This window comes from Lytechinus pictus, chromosome 6 (genome assembly GCF_037042905.1).
Source record: "Lytechinus pictus isolate F3 Inbred chromosome 6, Lp3.0, whole genome shotgun sequence".
Lineage (NCBI taxonomy): Eukaryota > Metazoa > Echinodermata > Echinoidea > Temnopleuroida > Toxopneustidae > Lytechinus > Lytechinus pictus.
The window spans coordinates 22,431,082-22,456,441 of record NC_087250.1 but is presented as its reverse complement, the minus strand read 5'-3'; the positions used below and the strand labels follow the sequence as shown (position 1 = coordinate 22,456,441).

The 25,360-nt window shown below is 36.0% G+C and overlaps 1 protein-coding gene across 2 annotated transcripts in view; it reads right to left on the bottom strand.

Annotated features, from left to right (window-relative positions):
* The window catches only part of LOC129263112 (MAM and LDL-receptor class A domain-containing protein 1-like), a 158,035-nt gene that overhangs the window by 65,565 nt on the left and 67,110 nt on the right, over window positions 1–25,360 (bottom strand). For both annotated transcript variants that reach the window (XM_064101201.1, XM_064101202.1), the window contains 25 exons: window positions 24,649–24,853; window positions 23,665–23,921; window positions 22,982–23,146; window positions 22,365–22,614; window positions 20,706–20,819; window positions 19,464–19,705; window positions 18,114–18,222; window positions 17,124–17,264; window positions 16,277–16,533; window positions 15,466–15,556; window positions 14,590–14,727; window positions 13,713–13,910; window positions 12,867–13,019; window positions 12,082–12,222; window positions 10,971–11,105; window positions 9,513–9,643; window positions 8,526–8,637; window positions 7,401–7,798; window positions 6,788–6,878; window positions 6,070–6,207; window positions 4,865–5,065; window positions 4,181–4,333; window positions 3,062–3,202; window positions 756–884; window positions 109–239 (listed from right to left, as the gene is read on the bottom strand). In XM_064101201.1, the coding sequence (XP_063957271.1) occupies window positions 109–239; window positions 756–884; window positions 3,062–3,202; window positions 4,181–4,333; window positions 4,865–5,065; window positions 6,070–6,207; window positions 6,788–6,878; window positions 7,401–7,798; window positions 8,526–8,637; window positions 9,513–9,643; window positions 10,971–11,105; window positions 12,082–12,222; window positions 12,867–13,019; window positions 13,713–13,910; window positions 14,590–14,727; window positions 15,466–15,556; window positions 16,277–16,533; window positions 17,124–17,264; window positions 18,114–18,222; window positions 19,464–19,705; window positions 20,706–20,819; window positions 22,365–22,614; window positions 22,982–23,146; window positions 23,665–23,921; window positions 24,649–24,853 (4,221 nt within the window). The remainder of the gene's footprint in view (window positions 1–108; window positions 240–755; window positions 885–3,061; window positions 3,203–4,180; window positions 4,334–4,864; window positions 5,066–6,069; window positions 6,208–6,787; window positions 6,879–7,400; window positions 7,799–8,525; window positions 8,638–9,512; window positions 9,644–10,970; window positions 11,106–12,081; window positions 12,223–12,866; window positions 13,020–13,712; window positions 13,911–14,589; window positions 14,728–15,465; window positions 15,557–16,276; window positions 16,534–17,123; window positions 17,265–18,113; window positions 18,223–19,463; window positions 19,706–20,705; window positions 20,820–22,364; window positions 22,615–22,981; window positions 23,147–23,664; window positions 23,922–24,648; window positions 24,854–25,360) is intronic.

Sequence of the window (25,360 nt, the reverse complement as noted above, 5' to 3'; positions counted from 1 at the left end):
TTGAATCAAGAAACATCAAAAACACATAATTCTTATGCAACATATCTTGGTCCTACATTGCAATTCACAATGCAAAGTGAAGAAAATGGATTAATAACACAGTCTTACCCTGAATTCAGTATCACTTGAAAGAGGAACCTGTCCTTTCAGCCACACATTTCCTTGATCACCACTTTTAGACCATAGCTGAACCTGTGATCCTGAGTTATTCACTGAATACACATTCAACTCACCAACACCTGCATTGGAAGAAACAGGAAATTTGATTGACACCTAGAGGCAAACAGCTTTTATACATTAAAAATTAATCTACTTTTCTTCCTCAAATTGGCAACAATAATTTTCTTATTTTGAAGTAAAATATGGATAGAGCATGAGTAAAATTTATTGAAAAGTTGCCAATTTGTGTTTTAAAAAGTGATTGAGGTGCTTTCATTGTGTTGCCAATTTAGAGTGTATAATGATTAGCTCAAGTTTAACGGCTTACGTATGGATACAAATTAATGATAAACAAATGAATCTACTGAATAGATGCCAACTTGCATTTTTAGATAGTGATTTAATTGTTTTCATTGTGTTGCCAATTTGGAGTGTGCAATGATTAGCTTAAGTTAAACAAATTTTAGTCATGAAAGACTTAAGCCTACAATATGCGCCGAATGTAGATCATAATAAATAATACTGTATGAAATATGCCATCAATAATCAAATAGTGTCACAAAAGATATATCAAAATCTGGGCAAATTCAGCTTACCTGCACCATACATATGATACCACATAGTAAGACAGCCTTCATTGGTGGGGTCAAAATGTTCACTGTTTAGCACTGCATTGTCACTGGACTGAATGGATGGCAGAGAGGTCTCAAAGTATACGTAATATCCTATTTAAAAACAAGTGAAAGAAGGATATACCGATTGGTGCAAAATAATTATGAACTTCATACATATTACAATAGGTTATTACAAGTCAAAAGTAACACAGTTTAATACATTTTAAATACAATGAATGCAATGCCTCAAAGTATATGTAATATCCAATTGAAAAACATTAAACTAGGAAATATCATAATGTGAATGCTGCATCGTGGTCTAGTGGTTCTGACTCTCGTCTTTCAAACAGAGGGTCGTGGATTCGAATCCTAGCCATGGCGTGTTTTCCTTCAGCAAGAAATTTATCCACACTGTGCTGCACTCGACCCAGGTGAGGTAAATGGGTACTGGCAGGAAGTAATTCCCCAAAAAGCTGTGCACACCAGAATCGTTAGACTAGCTTAGCCGGGGTAATATAGGAGCGCCTTGAGCACCTAGCAAGGTGGATACGTGCACTATACAAATGCTATATTATCATGAAGAAGAGAAGCTAGAAAATATTGATTGGTGCATAATAGTTAATGAACGCAATCATCCAAGAGAATAGAACAATAAATGGATATGAATAACATTACAAACTGTTCATAACAGATATAAAAGGATTTAATGTCCACTGGAAATAAATATATTTTCAAATCAATTGACACGAAATTCCCCAAACAATGATAACAATCACACAGGCCTATCTGGCACTTTTTATTAATTAGAAGGCTGTAAGCACTCTACAGTAATTTTTTTTTTAAGCTTGAGCATTTCAACGGTATGAATAACATCTTCACATAGTACATTATGTGAACATACTGTGCACATGCACAAAGTCGAGGTGTCAACACTATGAAATTATATCCAAACTTCTTAAATTTGAGAATTTGAAGATTGTCAGGCATGTAGTCCACTATTTGTTCACACTGTTAACATGTACAGTGTAGAGATGTCCACAGTATAATATTATCTCCATACTGTGAAAACTCACTGTGTAGGGTATTCACAGTGTGAAATTATCTGTACAATGTTAAATTTGAGTAATTTAACAATGTAAATTACATATTCACATAGTCAACTATGTGAACACACTGTGGATATTTACACATTTGAGGTAGTCACAGTGCGAAATTATCTCCTTGCTGAATTTAATTGAATTTAGCATTTAAAAAGTGTGAATCAAAGTTTTACATAGTCCACTTTGTGAACATAATGTGAACACACACTGTAAAGATTTCCACAGTGTTAATTTATCTCCACATTTTTAAATTTAGGCAATGTAACAGTTTAAATCACATTTTCACATAGTCAACTATGTGAACACACTGAATATTCACACTGGAGAGGCATCCATTGCATAAAATTATTTCTACAATGATGAATTTAAGCATTTTCAAAGTATGAGGCATATTTTCACGTAATCCACAATATGAACACATTGTGAATATACTTTGAACTCACAATGAACACACTGTAAACACTATGAACACACCATGAACACACTGTGATCACACCTTTAATACACAGTAAACACAGTGTGAACACACTGTTAATACACTGTAAACACACTTTGAACACACTGTTAATACACTGTAGACACACTGTGAACATACAATGAACAGAGCGTAAACACACTGAACACACTGTGAATACAGACAATGTGAATACACTGTAAACACACTGTGAACACACTATTAATACAATGTAAACACACTGTGAACACCCTGTGAATACACTGAACACACTGTGAATACAGACAATGTGAATACACTGTAAACACACTGTGAACACACTATTAATACAATGTAAACACACTGTGAACACCCTGTGAATACACTGTAAACACACTGTGAACACACTATTAATACAATGTAAACACACTTTGAACACACTGTGAACATACAATGAACAGAGCATAAACACACTGAACACACTGTGAATACAGACACTGTGAATACACTGTGAACACACTATTAATACAATGTAAACACACTGTGAACACACTGTGAATACACTGTAAACACACTGTGAACACACTATTAATACAACATAAACACACTGTGAACACCCTGTGAATACACTGTAAACACACTGTGAATACACTGAACACACTGTAAACACACTGTGAACACCCTGTGAATACACTGTGTACACACTGTGTTCTAACCAATGGGGTTATACCCACAACACTATTTATCATACACACCTGCAGCTGATCCTGTAGTGTGATCCTGACTAGGTCCCGTTCCTCCACTAGGTGTAGACCCACTGGTCCTGAGCCAATCAAATACATCATTCTGGACCTCTTGAGACCAGCCACATAGTCCATCTTCAAAGTCACATGACCCTGTTAGAAAACAAATATTCGAAAGGCAGCTCAATGATAGTAATAGTATGAAGTGCTAAGACAAATTGTAATAAGTGTTGTATAAATGTTGCCTTATTATTTTCTTTAACTCAACATATAACTACCGGTACATGTAAACCAAAATCCTTAATCTGAAACATTAGCTTCACCCTAAAAACACAATGAATGACTACACTCAGGGTGCTACATAACGTTTTAGAAGCACTTGCCCGGTCGGGCAAGTAAATTTTAAAACAGGTGGAATATACTTGCCCAAAAATCTATTTCACTTGCCCGAAAAAAATCATTGAATTTTTTTTTTACATCTTCAAAAGAAAGTTTTGCGGTTTTATAAACCATTGCCCTTTTTCTCCCTTTTGACATGAACTGATCTAGACCTACTTTGTTATTCCATTTATTTTTCCAAAGTAATTTTATCTTGCCTGCCATGACCAAAATTAAGGCCGATATATCATATCAACCCTAATTTTGGTCATTCTACTGTGAGAATTTTACTTGCCCAATTCGGGGAAAGTAGTTTTGGTCTTTACTTCAAAACACTTGTCCGACTCTAACTTTTACTTGCCCCTGGCAATTGGGCAAGTGCTTATGAAGCACCCTGACACTACCTCATTGTTAAAACAACATTCCATACATTTTCCTTTCCCTTGGAATAGTTATCATGCATGCAAAAAAAATAATTGAACTACAATAAATACATAAATATGCACATTTTCACCTTACAAGCATCTACATATGATCTAAATAGGTAAAGAGTGTGACACCATGGCAAATTATAGTAAAACTGACGGATTTGCCCAAAACTTTACCAACAACAACTTGGCTTCAATCTATGGTTTAATTATGGATGACTGAATATGGAAACTCAGTCCTACATCTTTGTGAATTATTACTCGAAACAAATTGTGGCTTACAGCTTGTACTCGACAGCAAATTCTTGTGATTTTTCTTTCATACCTTGCTTTGGACAGGCTCCTGGGATGACCTCAATATCGTCAATAGCGATATCCCCCTGTACACCACTACCTCTGACCCCCTCAACAAGGATCCGGTAGCGATGGGGCGAGGAGATGTCAATTTGAGCAAAGCGCCAGGCATCTGAAGGAGGACCTGTTTATTAAAAAAAAAAAACAGGGATGATGCGCCAACTTACTCATTTTAAAATAACAGATAATTATAATGAGGTGTCCAAACTTCACGAACATTTCAAAAATATTCATCAGGCTAAAATTAGTTAACAAAATATTCACATTTTATACAAAACCAATTCAAATGATAGCTACCAAATTGACGGAAGATCGTAAACTATATGATTATTAATGAATAATGTAAAGTAAGTAAAGGGGTTTTGCTGTTATCTTAATCTTGGAATCCCTGCCATATAGTAGCATATACAAATCCACACTCGATTATTCTTCAGTAGGAGGCTGCACACTACAAGCTCTGCTTTTTAGCAGCCTCCTCCATTCCAAACCTGCTTATATGATTATCTTGATTTAATGTACATATAAATCTTCTTTGCTTCTATATACATCAAGATGTATGGAACAAAACGCAATTATTGAAAATGTTGGAAATGGAAATAAACGAAATGAAATGAACTTATCATCATTATCATAATGGTTATTTTTAAGAACTGACCTGATTTACTGAACAGTGGAGCGGTCGTTGTCCCTGTCACCTCATCCTTGATATAGACATTCAGCTCTCCTATAGCTTTCCCCAGTAGATGATACCAGAGTCTGAAGCATTCACTACTTGTATCTTGGTATGTGGGACTGATGAGGATCGCTCGGTCACCCTGTACTCTCGGTGATGAAACTTCAATAAACGCGTAGAAACCTGTAATGAGAAAACAGGACAGGGGATCGGGAGTGGGGGGGGGGGTGTTTCACAAAGATTTAAGTAGGACTTAAAAGTTGCACTTAAACGCCAGTTATGTGCGAATAGAACAAATCACCACATTGGTCAGATCATGCGCACGGGACGCGCACTACCGCGTATCCATCAATCAGATTATACGTTGAATCATATGTGCGCATCGGCGTTTAAGTACGCCTCTAATTCATACTTTACTGTTTGTTAAACAGCCCATAGGTTGTATAAAAACAGTGGATATCATGATTTTTTTTGTTTTTGAATTGCGACATCTCACGTAAGTTGTCGCATTTTGCCCGGTCATTCTCTTTGCACCCACAGTGACTTCCCTCCATTCCTACTTTTTCCAATAGACTTCTCATCGATTTGCTATTGCAAGCTTTAATAACATGATGAATTTGAATTGTCACCATTTGAAAACATGGACACCCATTGGCCTCTAACTTTTGATTTTTCTCAATGCTAGGAATATCGTTGGTTATTGTTGGCAGTGGTATCTTTTATTTTTTAAAATATTATTTATCTATTCACAAAAATTCATACAGAGTAGCTTGAACAGAAATAAAGAAAGTATAACATGCTAAAAAGGCGTAATGAAATTAAACAGGATACGATGTAAAAAGGGTAATACTATCCAATAAAAAATGCTATAATATAGAGTACCGAAGTGTGACACCATCAATTTTCACGTTTTGCATATCAACGTTTCTTGATATCATTATTTTTTTGTAGAGCATGATGAAAAACCCCCACAACCCAAATATGGTGGGAATAGGTTTATGGGGCCCCAAGATGTGACCTCATGAATATATAATTAGCCCCACTGAAGTCAATGTATTATTGGCCTGATTCCTAACGTAGCAGCAGGAGGGTGTAAGGACGGCTAAGCACCGTGTCCTTGAGTTGGCCATTTCCATTTACGTTGACAGCAGCAGCATATTATTGAATTTAATTCAAAGCAAATGTACCTTCTGCTGTGCCTGTCGAATGGTCGTAACTTGGTCCTGTATTACTAGATCCTGTCCCTCTTGCATCCCTGGTCCAATCAAACTCATCGGTCTGGTCCTGGGTCCAGCCGCAGAAGTCCAGCTCAAAGTCACAGGTAACTGAAAAGATGATATGAAAAAAGGGGATATTTTTAGCTTTCAGAGTTGTAAATGATTTGTGATTCGTCAAACAAAAGCGTATGTTATGTATTTAGGTGTACTGCTACTAGGGAGCGGGGGTAGGGTAAGCAGGGGTAATGATAGTTCAAGGAAAAGGTGTGGAGGAAAAACAAATGAAATAAAAAGTGAAAGAGCATGGATGTCCCTGTAATTTATTACAGTCAAATAATGTAACCATTCGAACTTCTTGGCCTGCGTCAAAATATGATACTGCCACTCTTTTATTCAAGCATTGTTGTATGAAATAATTTTTTCCTGACAGTGGGGTGGGGGTACACACTTGTCAAGTTTCGATATTTCCAAGCAACAGAATGAAATAAACAAGCAGAATATGGGGGTGTTTGGAGAAAACTTTAGATGGAATTCGATAAAGATTTGCAACACAAAAGTTAGGTTTCTTCTTCCTCTATTTCTTTTTCTTTTCTTTTTGTTCTTCTTCATCTCCTCCATCTTTCACTCCATCATTATTTAACAGATTATTTTAAACAAATATTTTGCAGGTAATCTTTTATAAACAAACCTTCTTGTGGGCATGCTCCCTCATACAATATCACATCATCAAGAGCGATGTCTCCTAAGTAATTATCTCCAACCACGCCTTCAAACAGGATCTATGATAAAAGAAAATCATCAGTTTGAAAAATTTGCACTTCATCATACGAGTCTTATGATTAGTGAATATTACGTTTCTGCAACATAAACTGTTCAATTCATTGTGAATGCATCGTGATGTAACGGTTCAGACTCTTGCTTGGAATCAGAGGGTCATGAGGTCAAATCCCAAGCACGGCCTAGTGTCCTTTGGCAATCCGTTATTCTGCCACCCATGTTAAATGGGTACCCAATAGAATGCTGAAGTCTACGTATTATGCATATCTGTTGAGTTTGGAAATTCTTGTTGGAATGATTCCTGAGAGTGGAGAAGGTGCATACATTGCATATGTGCAAGCAATAACAAAGACCCAATGACCAGAGTAATACTATACACATGTATGTGTTGCGATGCATAAATCACTATATCAAACGGATTATCATTATTATCATTATCTCAGTATTTCGAAAAATAAAAGATAAATGATAGTTACAAATTAGCTAATTGGCCAAACTAATCCACAACAATTGCAATTACTTACATTCCAGTTTATTGATGACACAATCTCTTTCTGAGCTTTAAACCAATTGCTTCCCTGCGAGCCATATTTAGTGTAGAGCTTCACATCTTGCTGCCCCTCTCTTTGCATGTACGCATTAAACCGATTGATATGTGGACCGTACATGTGCAGCCAGAACACCAGACATTTGGGCGCATCTCCCGTTGGGTTCTGGGCAGGGCCGAGGAGTTGGGCGCGGTCACCAGCATTAATGCCGTTGGACGCTTCGATGTACATGTACCAGCCTGACCCGGTGGTGTGGTCGAAGGTGGGGCCTGTTTCTATACTGGGCGTGGTTTGCTGGTTTCTTGTCCAATCAAAATCGTCACTGCTGAGCTGTGAGTAGGGGCATGTGTCGAGCTCAAAGGTACAGTCCATTGCTTAAAGAGGAGTAACGCACAAAAGGTGAAAATGCTGAAAGTTTGGTTGCATATTTATTTCATACAAATATTTTCTCAAAATCTAAGCTTTAATGCTTGTTATGGGTTTAATAAAAATAAAAAACAATCAAATTTGTAATGCACTAATTCCACTTTAAGTGGCTTTTTTCAGAGATGTTAAAGATGTAGTATCTACCTAAATAAACTCAGTGAGTCTTCTTTTATATCCACCTAAGATAGACTAAAGTGATTCTACTTTCATATCTACCTAAGATAAACTTAAATGATTCTACTTTCATATCTACCTAAGATAAACTTATGTGATTCTACTTTCATATCTATCTAAGGTAGAATTAATTGATTCTACTTTCATATCTACCTAAGATACATTTAAGTGATTCCACTTTCATATCTACCTTAGTGACACAAGTGATTCTACTTAAATACCTTCCTCTGATAAAGTTAAGTAATTCTAATTTAATGTCTACCTTAGATAAAGTAAAGTAATTCTACTGAATATCTACCTTAGATAAACTTGAGTGATTCTACTTTCATATCTACCTTAGATTAAAAGGTATACAAAACAATAAAATACAAAAAAAGTGATGTCATGGGTAATTATACCATAAGTATAGTCATAGACAATCATACAAGCTATGATGGAAATATAACATACAGAATATGTTCAGTAAACGCTTTAGCTATTAATATATAAAACTATACTTACAAATTACTGGAATGGAGGAAGGACTAGTTCCACAAGAGTATGGGTCTACATCGACGTCATCAATTGCTATATCTCCCTTTAACGCACCAGTTGACACAGCTTCAAATGCAATCTGATGATGTAACAAAAATACTATTAATTAGCATAACGCATTACAATTAATTATCATACGATTTCTAGTTGTAGCTCAGTAAATTGTTTGTGCACATCAGCATTTAATATTATTATTATTTATTTCATAATTCATTACTTAATGATATTTGTTTTAGCATGCCCATTTCTTTTGCCCCCAAATATTAATCATACACAAATAACAGCATGCTTAAAGATGCCCATAGCAAGCGCCCTATAAATGTTTTGTATTATCATTATAATTTTCATGTCGTGTAATTTGTTTATATGTATGTTTTAAGTTACTCAAATCTCGTATTCAGTTATCACATGAGGAGCAACCAAGAACTTGAATTCACACCTGTTTATAACAGTTTGAAAAGTATAAAATGTTTGTGTAAGAGAGATTTTATGTGTTTGCAGCTTTTTACTTTATGCATTCTTTCAACGATGAGATCTTTATGTTTCTCTGTAATTCAATACTCTACAAGTATATGTGGAGCGTTGTGGCCCAGTGGATATGTCTCTGGACTATGAAACAGAAGGTTGTTTGTTTGAATTTTCCAACCATGGCGTAGTTTCCTTCAGCAAGAAATTTATTCACATTGTGCTGCACTCAACCCAGGTAAAGTGAATGGGTACCTAATAGAAATTCATTCCTTGAAGCACAGTGCGCTTAACAGCTGCTCTGCTAAAGTCAGGGCAATTATGCTGCATTACTGAAGCATAATAAGACACTTCTGATAAAGTGTTAAGAGCTATATAAGCAAGTACAATCATTATTACTAGTTTTTGCTATTTAAATGTATACGTTAGATTGTTTGACTGGCTTGTATAATAAAGTTGAAAGTGAACTTGGCAATTAGAGTAAATCACCTGGTATTCATCTGTACTTGGGACTTGAGCCTCTCCCTTCAGCCACACATCCCCTTGATCTCCTGTCATCTGCCATACAAGGGTAAATGTACCAGATGAATCTATCACATAGACGTTTAGGTCACCTATACCTGTCAGTATAAAATGTAAAAAATAATAGGGTAGAGGGCATTAACATTTTTCAAATATTGTGACAGCCTCTAAGTTTGCAGATATCAAGAGGCTAATTTCACTGATATCTTCTCTTAATAAGGTGAAAGTAACATATGAGTCTATCACATACACATTTACATGTAGGTCACCTATAACTGTCAGTATAAAATGTCAAGAAATGAACATAGGGGGCGTCAACAGAACTGATTGTAAACATAGTATAGACGGCCTGTAAGTTAGCAGATATGATTAATTTCATTGATATCTTCACCTCATTAAGGTACCATATGAGTCTATCAGACATTTAGGTCAATTATTATACCTGTCGGTATAAATTGCAAGAAAAAGAACGCAGAGGGTGTCAACGGCACTGATGGTAAATACACTATAGCTGGCCTCTATGTTTGTAGATATCAAAAGGGTTAATATAATTGATATCTTCTCATAAGACGAAAGTACAGCATCATAAAAGCCTATCATATACAGAAATTTAGATCGCCTATTCCCGGCAGTATAAAATACAGAACGACAAACTAGAGAGCGTCAACACTTTGAAAACGGAAGACCCGAAATTATAGTGGATGTAAACCAAGTGATAATTAGACCAAAAAGTAGATAGACTAATAGGGCGAGACCACGTGGGAGAAAACTAAATGGAAATGTGGAAGTGCCGTGGTGTAGGGGTTCTGACTCTCGCCTTGCAATCAGAGGATTGTGTGTTTGAATCCCACCATGGCCTAGCGTCCTTTGGCAAGGCGTCAATCCACACTTTGCCACTCTCACCCAGGTGCTAATTGGGTACCGGTAGGAAACAAACGTCATTGTGGTTGGTTTAGCAAGTGTGCGCCTTGACATGCTATGAATCCACTGACCAGGTAATAATAATTGTGAAGCGCTTTGAGCAGTCATAAATTGATAAAGCGCTATATGAATGCCAATTATTATTATTATTAAGTTAAATATACCGGTTGTGGACCAAGTGGCAATTAGAACAAATGGTAAGGAGACTAATGACCGTTTTTCCAGCGACAATTGCTCTGATTGAAATTCTTCACATTAAGCCAAATATAAAACCTAACCTCCATAACTAAATAAACCCTCACTCTTATCTTTACATTATTCTGAATCCAAACTCTGTTAGAATCCTAACTCTAACCTAATGCCCTCTGAGATATCAAGACCGGAGCAAATGCATCAGGAGCAAACGTCATGTCACCTAAATAGGATTCGAGCATGAGGGATGAGACCGAATGGAAATTAGACAAAATGGGGGTAGACCAAGCGGAATTTTACCCACATACATACCTGTCCCGTACATATGATACCAGAAGTACACGCATGCGCCTGATGTTGATGGGAAATGTTCACTGACTAACCAGGCGAAGTCTCCATCGCTCGACCCAGATCCAAGATCAGACACCTCAAAGTACATGTACATACCTAACAACAAAGTTGAGTAACATATAGAGCATTATAAATGTGTTACAGTTGGGGTCTGCATACATATTCACATCAATCTTCCATAAATCAATTGATTTACCTTATTTAAAGCAAATTTTGGGTGGAGCGCGTGTTATTCAAAATCAAGATTTGTCACATGAAATACATGCTAAAAGGACTTTCTGCCAAAAGAGTGAAATGTATCTGCATGTATGAATTTAATAATAATTATAATGATAATGATGATAATAATGACAATGATAATAATAATAATAAAATAATTTTTATACTCCTTTTTATACTAGCTTTCATGATTTTTTTGCTGTAGATAATATGAAATGAACAAAGAACAGAAATAAAACTGAAATTGTAAAATCGAACACAATGAAACACAAAAAACCAAAGCATTTGTATTACAACTATGTTGAATTTGCCTTTTCTGTTAGATAAGTCTTTCATTTTGATCTGAACAATGAGATAGGAGGGAAAGAATGAATGAAAGCTGGAAAAGAAGAGCTACACAATACACACACAAGGGGTGGGGTAGAGCTCGAAAAGGACCTATCACCAAAAAACCCACTTGTTCACATCTTCTAAAAGGAACATTCACGATGATTGATTAACTCTTTGTGCACTGGGCCATGAAATGTTCTGTGCTGAATTACATTCAGGAAGGGAAACAATGGATTGTTTGTTTGAGTGTGAGATGTGAAGTTCACGTGGCACCTAGTGTACAATGATGCAAAGTATGCATGGAAAGGGTTAAGTTATACTTGCCAATCAATCATTCATTTTTTCTTCAACCCTTATTGTGCCAGCAATATATTTCACGTGTCCGGTTTATTGCAGGTGTGCAAAGTATGTAGGAGTGAACATGCTTCTATGCGTGTATTCAGCACAGCTTACACAGATCACTGCACACAGCTATTGCAGGTTAAGGGTTAAAGAACAAGAATAAATGTTTTTGGGATCTTACCGAAAGCGGTTCCATATGTATGGTCAATGCTTGGTCCGGTGAAGTTTGAGGGAGTGGCTCCATTGTTTCTTAGCCAATCTCTTGTATCAAGACTAGCCTCGTTGGACCAGGAACACTTATCAGTCTCAAAATCACAGAAACCTAGAAAAAGACATGAATAAATAATTGTAAAGTATTCTATACTGAAAGGTTTACGGACTAATCAATCCTTTTCTTATTGTGACCACCTTTTTTGACGAAGAACTGGAATGATAGAATAATCAGGAATTTCAACTTTAAGAGTCCTTTAGATGTCTTACCAAAAACACCAACTGACATTAAAAATTGATTTTAATTTCCCATTTTCTTTGGCAAATGCATCAATAGATTTATGTGAACTACATCGCCAGGTGTGTCCATATGAATCTCAACATATCTTCCTACCTCCAATCCGCTTTAAAAAACAATAATAATATGGTCTTTTTTGTCTGTGCAATTTTGTTAAAAAAATGATTCATAAACTTGGCACTATGACTCACAATGAATTCTAATAAAACTCTCACGATCAATAAGGTATATCGCTAATCAGAACCGCAATGCATTATGGGATCGCAAATGGGGCAGTTAGCTGGTTCTGCGCATGCGCACTGCGGACTGTCCGCTAGTGCGCGTGTGCATCGGCCCCTTTTGCAATCCCATAATGCATTGCGGTTCTGATTAGTGATATACCTTATGTCACAACATTGGTACATATCATAATCAACATCCAACTACATATTTAATTTCTAAAAATTAAAAATATTTACCAGCTCTGGGACATGGTCCATCTGATATTTTGACATCATCAATGGCAATACTTCCAACAGGGTTAGAACCTAGGATGCCCTCTATGATAACCTCGTATGGATGCGAGGCTGATAAGGTAGCACGTCCGTAATGCCATTCACCATGGTCATGTCCTACAATTGGAGGAAAGATGACAAAAACACATCAGGGGTCTGTGTCATAAAACTCAAAATGAAGAAAAATTTCCAAAGTCAGTTTTAAGCTTCTGAAATCGTACAATTTGATTGGCTGAGTATAAACTTGTTATTGAAACTGTGCATATTGGTAAAAAGTTTTTTCTTAAAACAGAACCCTGGGCTGCAAATAAAATATTTGATGTTAATATCAAGGTGGTTTTGATATATACTCATATTTGGATTAGGCTCTGGATGTCAGTAAATTTCAGCCATAATGTAATCAGTTGACACAATTTATAACAAACATATTTTAAGGTGCAGCTGGAATCCTGGAAAAAAGTTCACATTAGTAGTGTGTGACAATTTAATAAAGGTACAGTTGAATTTCAGATTAGTCATGTATCATTTGTGGTATTTCTTTCGAGAAGAATGATCCGTGAACAAGAAAGATAGGGTACAAAAGTACATGTACATTAAAATCATCTAGAATGAGTCAAGTATTTCTCTATTATTTTCTTGAAATATATTAAATTGCATTTATCATCATATCGCAAGCTTTTTGCAAGGAAATTACAACTACAGTAGGCTTGTCTCTAAATTCATTTTTCCCTAAAACATATTAAATGATTGTCCTGGTAGGAAAATAATTCAACCTTAGAGAAAAAAATAAGTATTTGCGAACATCCATACCATTTTGTGTCCACAACTTTGTGTATACGTCACTGACGAGATCGTGCGCCCATACGTTCAACATTCCGACATCATCGCCTTCGAGGTGATTCCAGAAGGTAAGACATTGCGTGGAGGTGGGTTGGAACACAGGGCTGACCAGGCGGGCAAACTCGCCTTGGGTGCGTGGTGGCGCTGTGCTCACAAACGCGAACATACCTATAATTCAGACATACATTATCAATGGGTATGGGGTATTGAGAATATCTGTGATAGTAACACGTTACTAGTTTTTATTCATATTGAAATATATTAGGTACTTTTTGAAGCATAAATTTGACAGAGGACTAACATGACTAAGGAGAGTGTATGTTATATGATTCTAGCCGCTAAATTAGCCTATACTGCACAATGAAAAAAACACCCCAAGATCCCCTTGCATTTTTTTCACCAACTAATGGTAAGAATACCATGATAACGACGTTCAAGATATGATCAAAGTCAAGGATTCCATGGAATTAATCATTGGACAGCAACGACAATGCAATGGCATCTTTTTGCCACAGGATACAAATAAAAAAATTGATCCAAGTTGATAATCCAATAAATATTTGGTCCAGCTTGATGTCGTTTTACACTTTTTTTTCATATAATAGACATTTCAAATACAATATTTCAGCCTAAAATAAACAACAAAAACAAGCAAGGTATATGTAAAATAGATGATTGTGGGTGATTATACATGTTTTTGGAGGGACATGGCATCAATCTGAGATTACTTTTGAGTTACAGACCCAATAGTTGACTAATACGACGCATCAGGTGTTTGAATTGTTCTGAATGAGTGGATAGTTTTTACTAATGCCTTCATAGATTTTGAATATACATAATACCCTACCTTGGGCTGTTCCTGTTGTGTGATCTACCGGTGGTCCTGTTCCAGCTGCAGGAGAGCCGTTACTGCCAATTGACCAATCAAAATCATCGTCTCTTCCCTGTGACCAGGCACACAGTCCAAACTCAAAGTCACACTCGTCTTAGTAATAAAGAAATTAAAACGTCATTTTATACATATTTGCTCTCATATTGCAGTCCAAAAGTATTATTTATTTTACATTTGTTCATTCTATGCTTATATTTTTCATATACAGGTGGTGGTGGTGATGATTTTTTTTACGTGATTGTTACGGAAGCCTGAATGCTTGTAAGCAAGCGGGTAAGCAAGCAACCAGAGGAGCAACGGCTTAAAGTCCTCTCCGATGAGGATAAATGCCTTACCAAAGGGCACTAGCGCACCAAGTGGGAATCGAATCCATGTCACAGTAATCCAAAACCCCTGCTCTACCGACTGAGCCATCATACCTCCTCTATACTATTTTTTTCATACTATTTCTCATTAATTGTTGCTGTATTTAATGCTTTCTTGTGATTTTATCTGTTAAATATTTGTACGATTCAGCTTATACTGCAAACTAATCTTGAAATAAAATATCATTATTATCGTTATCATTATATGAATCTCATATTTTCTTCCCATTTACCCTCTTTTTTCTTCTTCTTCGTATTTTCACTCTTTTTTTTCTTATGTTAAAAGGAATGGGCAAGTTTGCCTCCCTTTGTGAAATACAGCCTAAGAGAAAAGCGTATCTTTCAATTTAGCTGATATAATTTTAAAATATTATTAGTTCATAAAAAATGTCAGGTCGTTGCCTTGCTATAATGTTGTGGAATGTAAAGAATAAGGACAAACAGAATCAATTGTATATGATCTTACTTGATAAGGGACAAGGTCCGGGATAGAAAATGACGTCATCAATTGCAATATCTCCAAAATTCTTTGCTCCTCGGAAAGCTTCAAAGACAATCTGAAAAATAGGTAAAACCCATTTATCAAAATTCATACATTTAGATCTATTAAAAAGTACAAACAGAAGCCAAGCTAGTCCGTACTGAAAACACGATTTCAGACTTGCATGGTACCTTTATCAATATCAAAACTGTTTAGCTTTTACTCAAAATCACTTTAAGGTATGTGCAAACTATGTTAATCATGTTTTAAATACCTTAAATGACAAGTTTGAACATATAAAGACATAATCATGACTAACACATTAAAATGAATCTAAGATAGTAAATGATTATTTCAAATGACGTGCATATCATGAAAGAATCACAAGCCGCCTGATAGTAAACATTTTGGGACATTTTGCTGCTCAACCAGTATTAAAAAAATCCAGTTTGAATTATATTATGCAAAAAAAAAACGATACATAAACTAATATGTGTAGACAAAACATTCTAATGATATAATTTCTTTCTTGATTATAATGGAATGTAACCCCATTAAGTTTGGAGCATTTGATTTATCATGCTCCTGGAGAAAAGTAATATACAAAAGATTCATTAACTCAACATGATTGATGAGGAGCAAGCCTATTTTTTTATCACTATATACCATATCGAAATCCTAGAGATAATTACTGCAAATGATAGTGGTTAGTAGCTGTTTATACAAGAATTTAACCTAGTAGTGCCAAAGTTTAGAACGCATTAAAAAGTTCTGAATATATCAATAATAAACTCACAGCCCAACTGGAAGATGTTTTAATAGTCCGCTGAGCAAGCAGCCATTGATTTCCTTGCGTCTGCTTACGCGTCCAGATTAACGTCTCCGAACTCCCCTCTTTTAACACAACATTGAGCGTGTTCACAAACGGCCCATACATGTGGTAATAGAAACTTAGGCATATTCCATTATCGTCCTGGGGTGATTGGGGATGGGACTCCAGCCGCGCCTTCTCGCCATTAGAGTTCCCATTCATTTCAGTATACATATAATAACCTGCAGGTAAAAACAATTCAAAATTAGTGGTTGTGGATGACTGAATATGGAAATAATATACTCGCAAAGTCAAATCAAGCAGTTGTTCATTTAATGTTTGATAAATCAAGTTTGGTTAATTAAGTTTGGGTATTAATTAAGTACATGTACGTTAGACTTTTTTTCATGAACTCCACTTCATTGTGATATTTTGATAATAATCATTATCAGGCAAAGTTCATACATAAATATCCATTCAAATCAGCCTGTTTTTAACAAGTACTTTCAAGGCAAGTAATTCTGAAAATCTTGGATGACTCAAATTAAGAAATACGTGTAGGCCTACATGTTCAGCCTAATTAGTGGAAAGTGGGGAGAGAGGGGAGGGGGGGGGGGTTGGGGTCAGGAAAGTCTTTTTAAACTGAGAATCAATCAACATACCAGGGGCCCGTTTCATAAAGTTGTTTGTAAGTTAAGAGCGACTTTAAGAATGACTGGTGATCCTTTCTTGTGGTAAATGATGTTCACCATCATACGTTGGTGATTATTTAGCGCATAAGAAAGGATCACCAGTCGTTCTTAACTTACGAACAGCTTCATGAAACACCCACCTGTTCCGGTGGTATGGTCAAATGATGGTCCAGTAGATGTAGTTCCGGTAGATCCCCTGTTCCTGGTCCAGTCAAAGTCATCATCAGGACTTGGAACTTGGAAGTAGCCACACAAGTCTTGCTCGAATGTACAGTTCAAATCTAGACCATGAAAATAATGCAATGTTGGAAACAATATAAATATCTATTCATACACATGAGTCACTTTGTACGAATTCACGTATTTTGGTATAATTTACTCCAACGTATCATGCTATCATATCATGTACAACAATGTACATCAATTATTATTTTGTCTGCCGATTTGGCAAATATGGATATGGAATAAAATCTTAAGACTGATAGTTTTAAGTGATATAAAGCATGAAGACTTAATCCAAAAAGAGCAATGTCAGTAAATAAAAAAAAGAGTATTTATTTTACTCTGAGGTGAAGTTGCAAATTAATATAAACTATTATGGGAACTTTAGTGTAATGGTAAATACCAAGAGGCTCAGGACACAACCAAAGTACAAATTTACATGGTAGTTGTCAAAATTGGAAAGTAATCATAATAGTCTTTTACGTAGCGGGTTATGTTTGATAAGATATGACAGTTTCCAGGGAAACCATGAGTGTGATTGGCTACTGAGCCATGTAATTATGGTGGTTGCCAAAATAATGGCAAAGTTACAATAGTGATAACTGGTGGCATATTAAGCCCAACATGTTGAGGGGGCCAGACATGGCAGAAATTTTTTTTTGAGAAAATCTTTTGACCTTTTTATAATCCCAAAAAAATATATTAGCGATAGATTTTGACATGTTATTCAGAAAATAATACAACATTTTATCATTTTCTCTTTCCTTTCTCCTCTTTTATTGGTTGTGAACATTTTTGGGGGTCCATGGCCTCTCAAGCCCTCCATCAGAATGCCATTGATTGTAACTCGTAATGAAATGGGGCCCAGATCCAACTGAATCAACATTTTAAGAAACCACTTGGCCTACCTGATGAAATAGTTTGACTAGCAGCACAGTTAAGGAAGGAGATACCGTCTAAGGCAACAGTGTATGTGGTAGGCTGGACAGGATTCAGATAAACATGATCAAAGCTCACCTGTGAGACAAAAGGAGGAACATTTAGATTCATAAATGCCCATAATTTCCATTAGAAAGAATATAAAGACAAAATGTAAAAACAAAAAACCCAAAGAAATACATTTTATTTCAATTCATTTATTTCAACATCCAAAAAACAAATATAATTCAAATAACATAGTATGCATTGTAAAACAATATAAAACATTAAAATTAATCATAAAATAAGTTCATGATGTACAACAGGCAGATTTATAACAGGTGCATGAATACCTGTGCATGATACACTTAAAGTATTTTGATTTGATTGCTTTCCACATGATTTGAACCGAATCCCCCAAACAGCAGTTTGAGGGGCTTTAACGTTATTTCCGGATAAAATCTAATTTCATGCATAAATTAGGATAATTAGTTCATACAACAATAAAATGAATAGATTTAGTTGGACAAAGCTATGCAATCCTTAAGATCACATAATTTCCTTCCTTGATGCAAAGGTTCTTTGCGATCACCCAAACCACAACTCTGAAATCGTAAAGGGGGGGGGGGTGGGGGTGAGGTGATACCTTTGGCTCTGGACTATTAGTCAATATCAAGATAAATTTGATTAAGTATGTGAATATGGTAGTTCATTTTAAGTAAATAAAGAAAAATGATATTATTTTTGTGTATGCCCAATGAGACCATTTTAAGCCCGCTTGGATGAAGTTTCTAGGATATATGTTGCACATACGATAGACTCATGATTGAGCAACAGTATCCCATAGATAATTCAATTCGGCCAGGATAAAGACTTCGGTGTTCTTGTATTCAGATGCTAAATGGATTAGATATTTGTCATGTTTCATAAAAAACTTATACAAATGCACTATTTCTTTAACAAGTTTCTCATAAGCCAATAAAGTTATTTCAATAATCTTCAAATTTTATTGCAAATTCGCTACTATAACAAGTTTTATGAAACGGGACCTTTAACTGAATTCTGCTGTCAAAGAGTTTCAAGGATTGAATATAATAATAAAAATAATATTAGATTTATCAAGTGCAAAATAATTAATACCTAATTCTCTATGCACATTACAATGAAATAATAACCTAAACTTATACCATCTACAGCAGCTACAAGAATAACTAAAGAGCTTACAACATTTATAAATCTAAATAACAAAATAGTATACATATAATATCAGGAATTAAAAGGTGGGTCTTTAAAAATGAATTCAATTTATTTATCAATTCAATCTATCATGAGTCTCTTACCTGTATTCTACCATTATGCTGCCCGATATACCCAACCCCTTGCTGCCACATGCCTGGGTTCTCCGGTCCCCTCACCAGGAAGATCTGGTCCCCGTCGATAAGGTACGCCCTCACTTCAAGCAGCTCCAGGTCACTGCTCATGTAATAGTAGAATGTGACCTGACATCTTGACCCCGTTGGACCAAGGTCAGGGGTCACGAAGGAGTTGTAGCCAAAGATGTTCTGGAGGTACCATCCAGGCACTGGGAAATGATAGAGTTAAAGAAGTGCAATATATATATTTATAAAATAGGTGTATCATTTCAAGCATCGCGATTGGCCAATACGCGTCACATGACATCCAACTTTTTTGTGCATTGCACTGTCGTGCAAAAAAGTGTGCAACGAAAATTGACATTGCACGCTCAAGCAGACCAGTGCGGTAGAAGTCCCGAGAGAAGTCCAACAAAACTGTACTGTAACTTTTTAAGAATTTGTTTCTGTGTTGCCATTTTATAAAACAAATAATGAACTTGCTCTGTCGTGCGTAAAAGTAAATGCAGAGAAAGCTCGGTTTCTTCAAATGGTGCACACTGGGCACTCCCCGCCAGAGGTCTGATAGTCCAATGAGAGGAATTAAAGGAATGACTTACAATAAATATTTCGCTTATTAAATTTTGGACTCAGAAACACATGTAACAATTTCAAAGGACTGATGCAAATTGAGTTGAAGTACAAGTGTATGAAAAGAGATAAAAGCTAAATTCTCTATGAATGATCCTAAAACATATTTTATCAAATACTATTATCACCAGAAGATGAAAGGATAACCCTTAATATTAAGCTTTTATTGTGGACCAATACATATTATGTATCAATTTGGACCTGTACAAATATAGAGCTCTATGGCATTTGCTCTAATGAAAATTGTTTTCACTGAATATATAAAAGATTAACCTGATTTCAATCATTATTCCTAATCTTAAATACTTGTGATTTAGCCCATAATTGTCCTATTAAGGACAGTATTTTGGGCTATATGGCTAGCATGTTGCTATTATGTTAATAGCTCCAATTACCAAGTATTTTTTGTTTATATGTGATGTAAATATAGTTGACAGTGACATTTTTTTATATGTTCAATAAAAAAAAACAATTAAATTCTGTTCAATTCAGATTAAAATAGTCTCAACAGGGGGAGGGCGGGGTCAGCCTAATACCCCTGTAGCCCTCCTTGATACGAAAGTATCAATGGAATCATACCGAGAGGATCGTAGAAGTGGTCGCGGTCCAAAGAATCGCCACCTGATCCCGCCAGAGTTCGCTGCCATCCAAAGTTATCTCCTCGACAGAAATCATTGTCAAATTCACAGTTCCCTGAAAACATAAAATAACCAATAATCGAATTCAAATTCTATGCTATTTCCAGCAGAAAAAAAATAATAGAGAACCATTTCATACATTAATAAATACATAACTACATTGAATGACATAACTTAGTATTGAAATTTGAAGAAATTTATATTTATATATTCTTATTCATATTTCATAACTGTGACCAATAATCTGTTCTGATTTTTTCTATATTACACTATGTAGCCCTTAAGAAGGCTAAAGGCTTAGTCGTGCATAAAGCCATGAGCAAGTTATTTAGGATCAGCTGCAACCAGTTTACTGGTGACCCCTCCTGAGGATCAACGCCAATGGAAATCTAGTGTGCATCACTTACTGTCGTGTTGGGGTCGGTAATCATAATTAAGAAAGGAAGCGTAATGAAGAAACTTTAGAGAAAGTTATACAGTTCAAAATCACAGTGTATTTAATCATCAGTTACAGTTTACAGCTCGAAGTACATGAAGATTCAGATATAGTAGGAGACGATGAATATAAAATAATTTAAAAGTATCAGATTGAGTTTGTGAAATTAAATTAATATTCGATGGACGTCTTGAAATCTTGAAGTCAGTCAGTCTATGTGGATGAGTGTCGGTCTAGTATTCTACTGTATATTCTATCCCTCTAATAATCAAGAAGTCTTATTTATATCATTTGTTCAGGGGGTGTAACAATAAAGGTGGGAGTGATCTTAACTTGATCTGATTGGTCTACAGGTAACTGTCTATCAAACTTCTTCTGGTATAAGGGGTGTGGTGATGCTCTGTGCAAGTGACTGGGGCTGGAAGTGTGAGTCATACTTCTTCCTTGAAGTTAGCTGACGTCCCTGAGGGTTGGTCTTTTTGGTCAAGATTTAGGAGTTAAATGGTATTTGGGGTTTGGGAATTCTTAGATGACATTGGGGGAGTTTGTAAACAAGTGAAGGTGAATGACTGAAAGGATAACAGGACGTTAAATATATACTACATAACATTACAATAAGGATTACAAGTCAATTGTAAGGTCACTCGTAAATTATGAACAGCTTTATGAAACATCCACCAGGTTATAAAATATTGGTGAAGGTTTCCGGAAAATCCATGATAGATTAAGAACGTTAGTAGAATTTCAAGTTTTTGATTTGTGACATCATAAACGAGCAGCTGCCCCATGTGATATGTACATAAAATGCATATCTAATTCTTTAATAGTTTGTGATGACTTATCTTTTATTTTCTTATTACGAGCAGGTGTGAACTGATTTGTGTATTGATATATTGAAGGTACAATAAAAACCATTTTCAATTTTCTGAGAAAATGACATACAATCTATTCTTTACCATAATATCTGTAGGAAAGTTGCCTGCATATGACGTCACAAATCAAATAATCAAAATAATATTTTAAGCTTTTTTATTTTTGATGGACTTTCCTCAAACCTTCATCAAATTTTTTTATTATTTTCTTTCTATTTTTACAATAAGCTTTTGGCCAGGGTAATCTTCCCCTTTCACTGTGTGAATAAATTCTAAAGAAATAACAACCAACCGCAAATTCTTTCATCAGCTCCATTTGGACACTGCTCAATGAAATCACACAATTGAGCCTGCTGTACGCATGTTCCTTCGCCACAGCTGAAGTCACCCGGGGATGGACAGGCTGGCGGGGTTGTGGGGATTGGGGGCGTCGAGCCCCCGGGGAGGGAGGTCTGAGCCGAAAGGGGGCAGTTCAAGAAACTGATGTCGTCGATGGCGATTGTTGCGCTCTGTCCGTCGCCGACCACAGCCTCCATCACCACCTTTGTAATGAAAAATATTAAAAGGTTGCATTTTGAGAAATCAGCGTCAATTTTAACTAGTTTTATAACTTAATTTTGTTAATTTCCATTTCCAATGATTACGATATAATTTTTGGTTTGTACATTTTGATATAAGCAATAACCATAGAGTATATTCTACATACAATATCTATTGAGATTATCATAGAAACAGATAAAAAATTATTTAGAAAAAATAGCACCTATACAAAACTCGGCTCCCTCAAAATATTTGCCCTATTACACATCTGCCCGACCTGCACTTGAACAAAAATTGGAACCATGGAATTCAGCAGAAAGATAGCCTGACAATTAAAACCGTTCTTTGAAAGAAAGAAAACATACAAACCTGATAGTCGGCATTTGTAATGATGGATTCGGTAAAGAATGTGAAACTATCTATAGCGTAGTTACTAATAGTTAGTAACAACGTCAAAGGTCCTCCTACTGTGTACCGCGTGTAGACATTGAATACTCCGACGTCAGGGCCAAAGGCGGAGAAAAAGAACCGTATCTGGGGACAAATACCAAAGTGAAAATGTGATTACTCTTTTTTCAATCGCAAAACATGATAGTAAGCTCCATCAACCATTATGAGTACATTATGTATCACTGAAAATATATAAGGATTAAAAAACAACAAAAAAGTAATACAGAAAGATGATTTTGTGAGACATATATGAAGAGAGAAAGACCGGAAGGGTAGATGAAGAAAAATAGAATATAGAAATATGATCAGAATAACAGTCGGGGATGGGAAGAAGAATATAATAGATGCAGAGGAAGAAAAGGAATTTAGCAAGTTAAAGTGATAGAGAAACAAAACAGAATGAAGAACAAGGAGAAAAGAGAGAGAGACAGAAGTGAATATGAATATAAACATAATTTAAAAATGGAATGATGAAAAAGAAAATGATAAGGGAGGAATCTCAAAGTAAAACCAAAATATCAAATCCGAAGAAAAAAAAGCAGAAGAGTACTGAGGAATAACAGTGACAGAGAGGAAAATAGAAATAAAGAATTAAAACTCACAGTACAGGTGGTGATGAGTCCTGTCGATTCAAACACAGGGGATACAACCCTCGCAACATCACCCCTCTGCCTTCCTAAGCTATCCGCTAGCAGATAGAATCCTCCTTTATTATTCGTAGTATGATCCCTGGTTGGGGCGTACGACTGGTCAGCGACGAGAGCAGCTGAAGTACGAGTCCAAGCGAAGTCTCCGGGAAGAGAGGCAAAGGAGCATAGATCGGTCTCGAAATCGCATCGGCCCGTGAAGGATGTAGAATCTAAGAAAATAGAATTTGATGAAAATGTTATAGAAAGATCGCAATAACCATCACTTTTGACTGGCTTGGTCGCTATAAAAATTAATGATATTAAGTCTGATCTGTGAAAGGCAAGAGGACTTACTGGATAAACCCTTTGTATCACAAAAAAAATTTCATCTTGGTTATTCATAATTACCAGGGCCTATGTCAATACTACGGCTGACGTACTAGGGTGACCTTAGCCTTCGCTTTCTCAGTCGACTTGTAAACTATCATCAGGATGATCATTATCGTCATCATGCATTGTATATGTTTAGTTTTTATATTGCTTTTGTTTAATTCTGTTGGAGAGGGGATTACTTTTCAGCCAGTTAAAAGGGCAATAAACTCTGAACACAATGAATATTCTGCCAAAGGACAGTGTACATGAGAATAGTCCTAATTCATAAACCTTTAATTTCTTAAATTCAAAATATATTGTGATTTTGGTTTAAAAATAGCATGGTCCACTGAACAGGAATACTCTGAGGCATAGTAAAAACAATCAATTTCCAGGCAAATACTGTGGTTGGAATGGTGTGATGAATGAAAGGAAACTATTCATTCTTGCACTGATTATGAATTTAGACTAATAAGTGTTGCACCCTGGCAAAGGATGATGGGTTCACACAAGGAAGTTTAGGACTTTAGATGGTGCAGTTCAAAGTGGTATGGCAAAGTAACTATAATATCACTTTATACGAACCGCATTGAAGTTCATCAGAATAGTCGCCACAGTCATCATCGTAATCACAAAGGAACTCAAGGTTGATGCACGCTCTGTTGGAGCATCGGAACTCATCGATATCGCAAGATGTCTCTGGACGAGGAAGCGAGCAGCTAACAAAGGCAACGTCGTCGACGGCAATGATACCGGGATTGCTGAGGTTGGGAAGGGCCAGGAAGTTGATCTGTAATAGAGGCACAGCAAATCTCGTTTTATCCCCATCTGTATTATCATTGTCATCAGCATAACCTGAATAAGCACCATCATAATTACCATCATAATAATTATCATCACAATCATTATAACCATCATTATCCTTATTATCATCATCGTAATCACCATCATTATAATCATCATGCATCTCATCACCATCATTATAATTATCATGCATCATGATCATAACCATCACCATTGTCATCATCATCATCATCATCATCATTATCACCACAACCACTACGACCACCACTGGTCCTGGTCCCACTGGTCGACGGACACAAAATGTACTCATAACGGATACAACCGAAGGCTAAATTTTGGAGTGGCTCCATCCGTTGTCATCCGCTCCAGACATGAGTGAACAATGAAATCACAGTTGACGGATGCTCAATGGATATAGAGCATATGAAACATGTATGTAAAGAGCACACAATGGATACATAAGTCATAACGATTTCCAACGGATGGCACAATT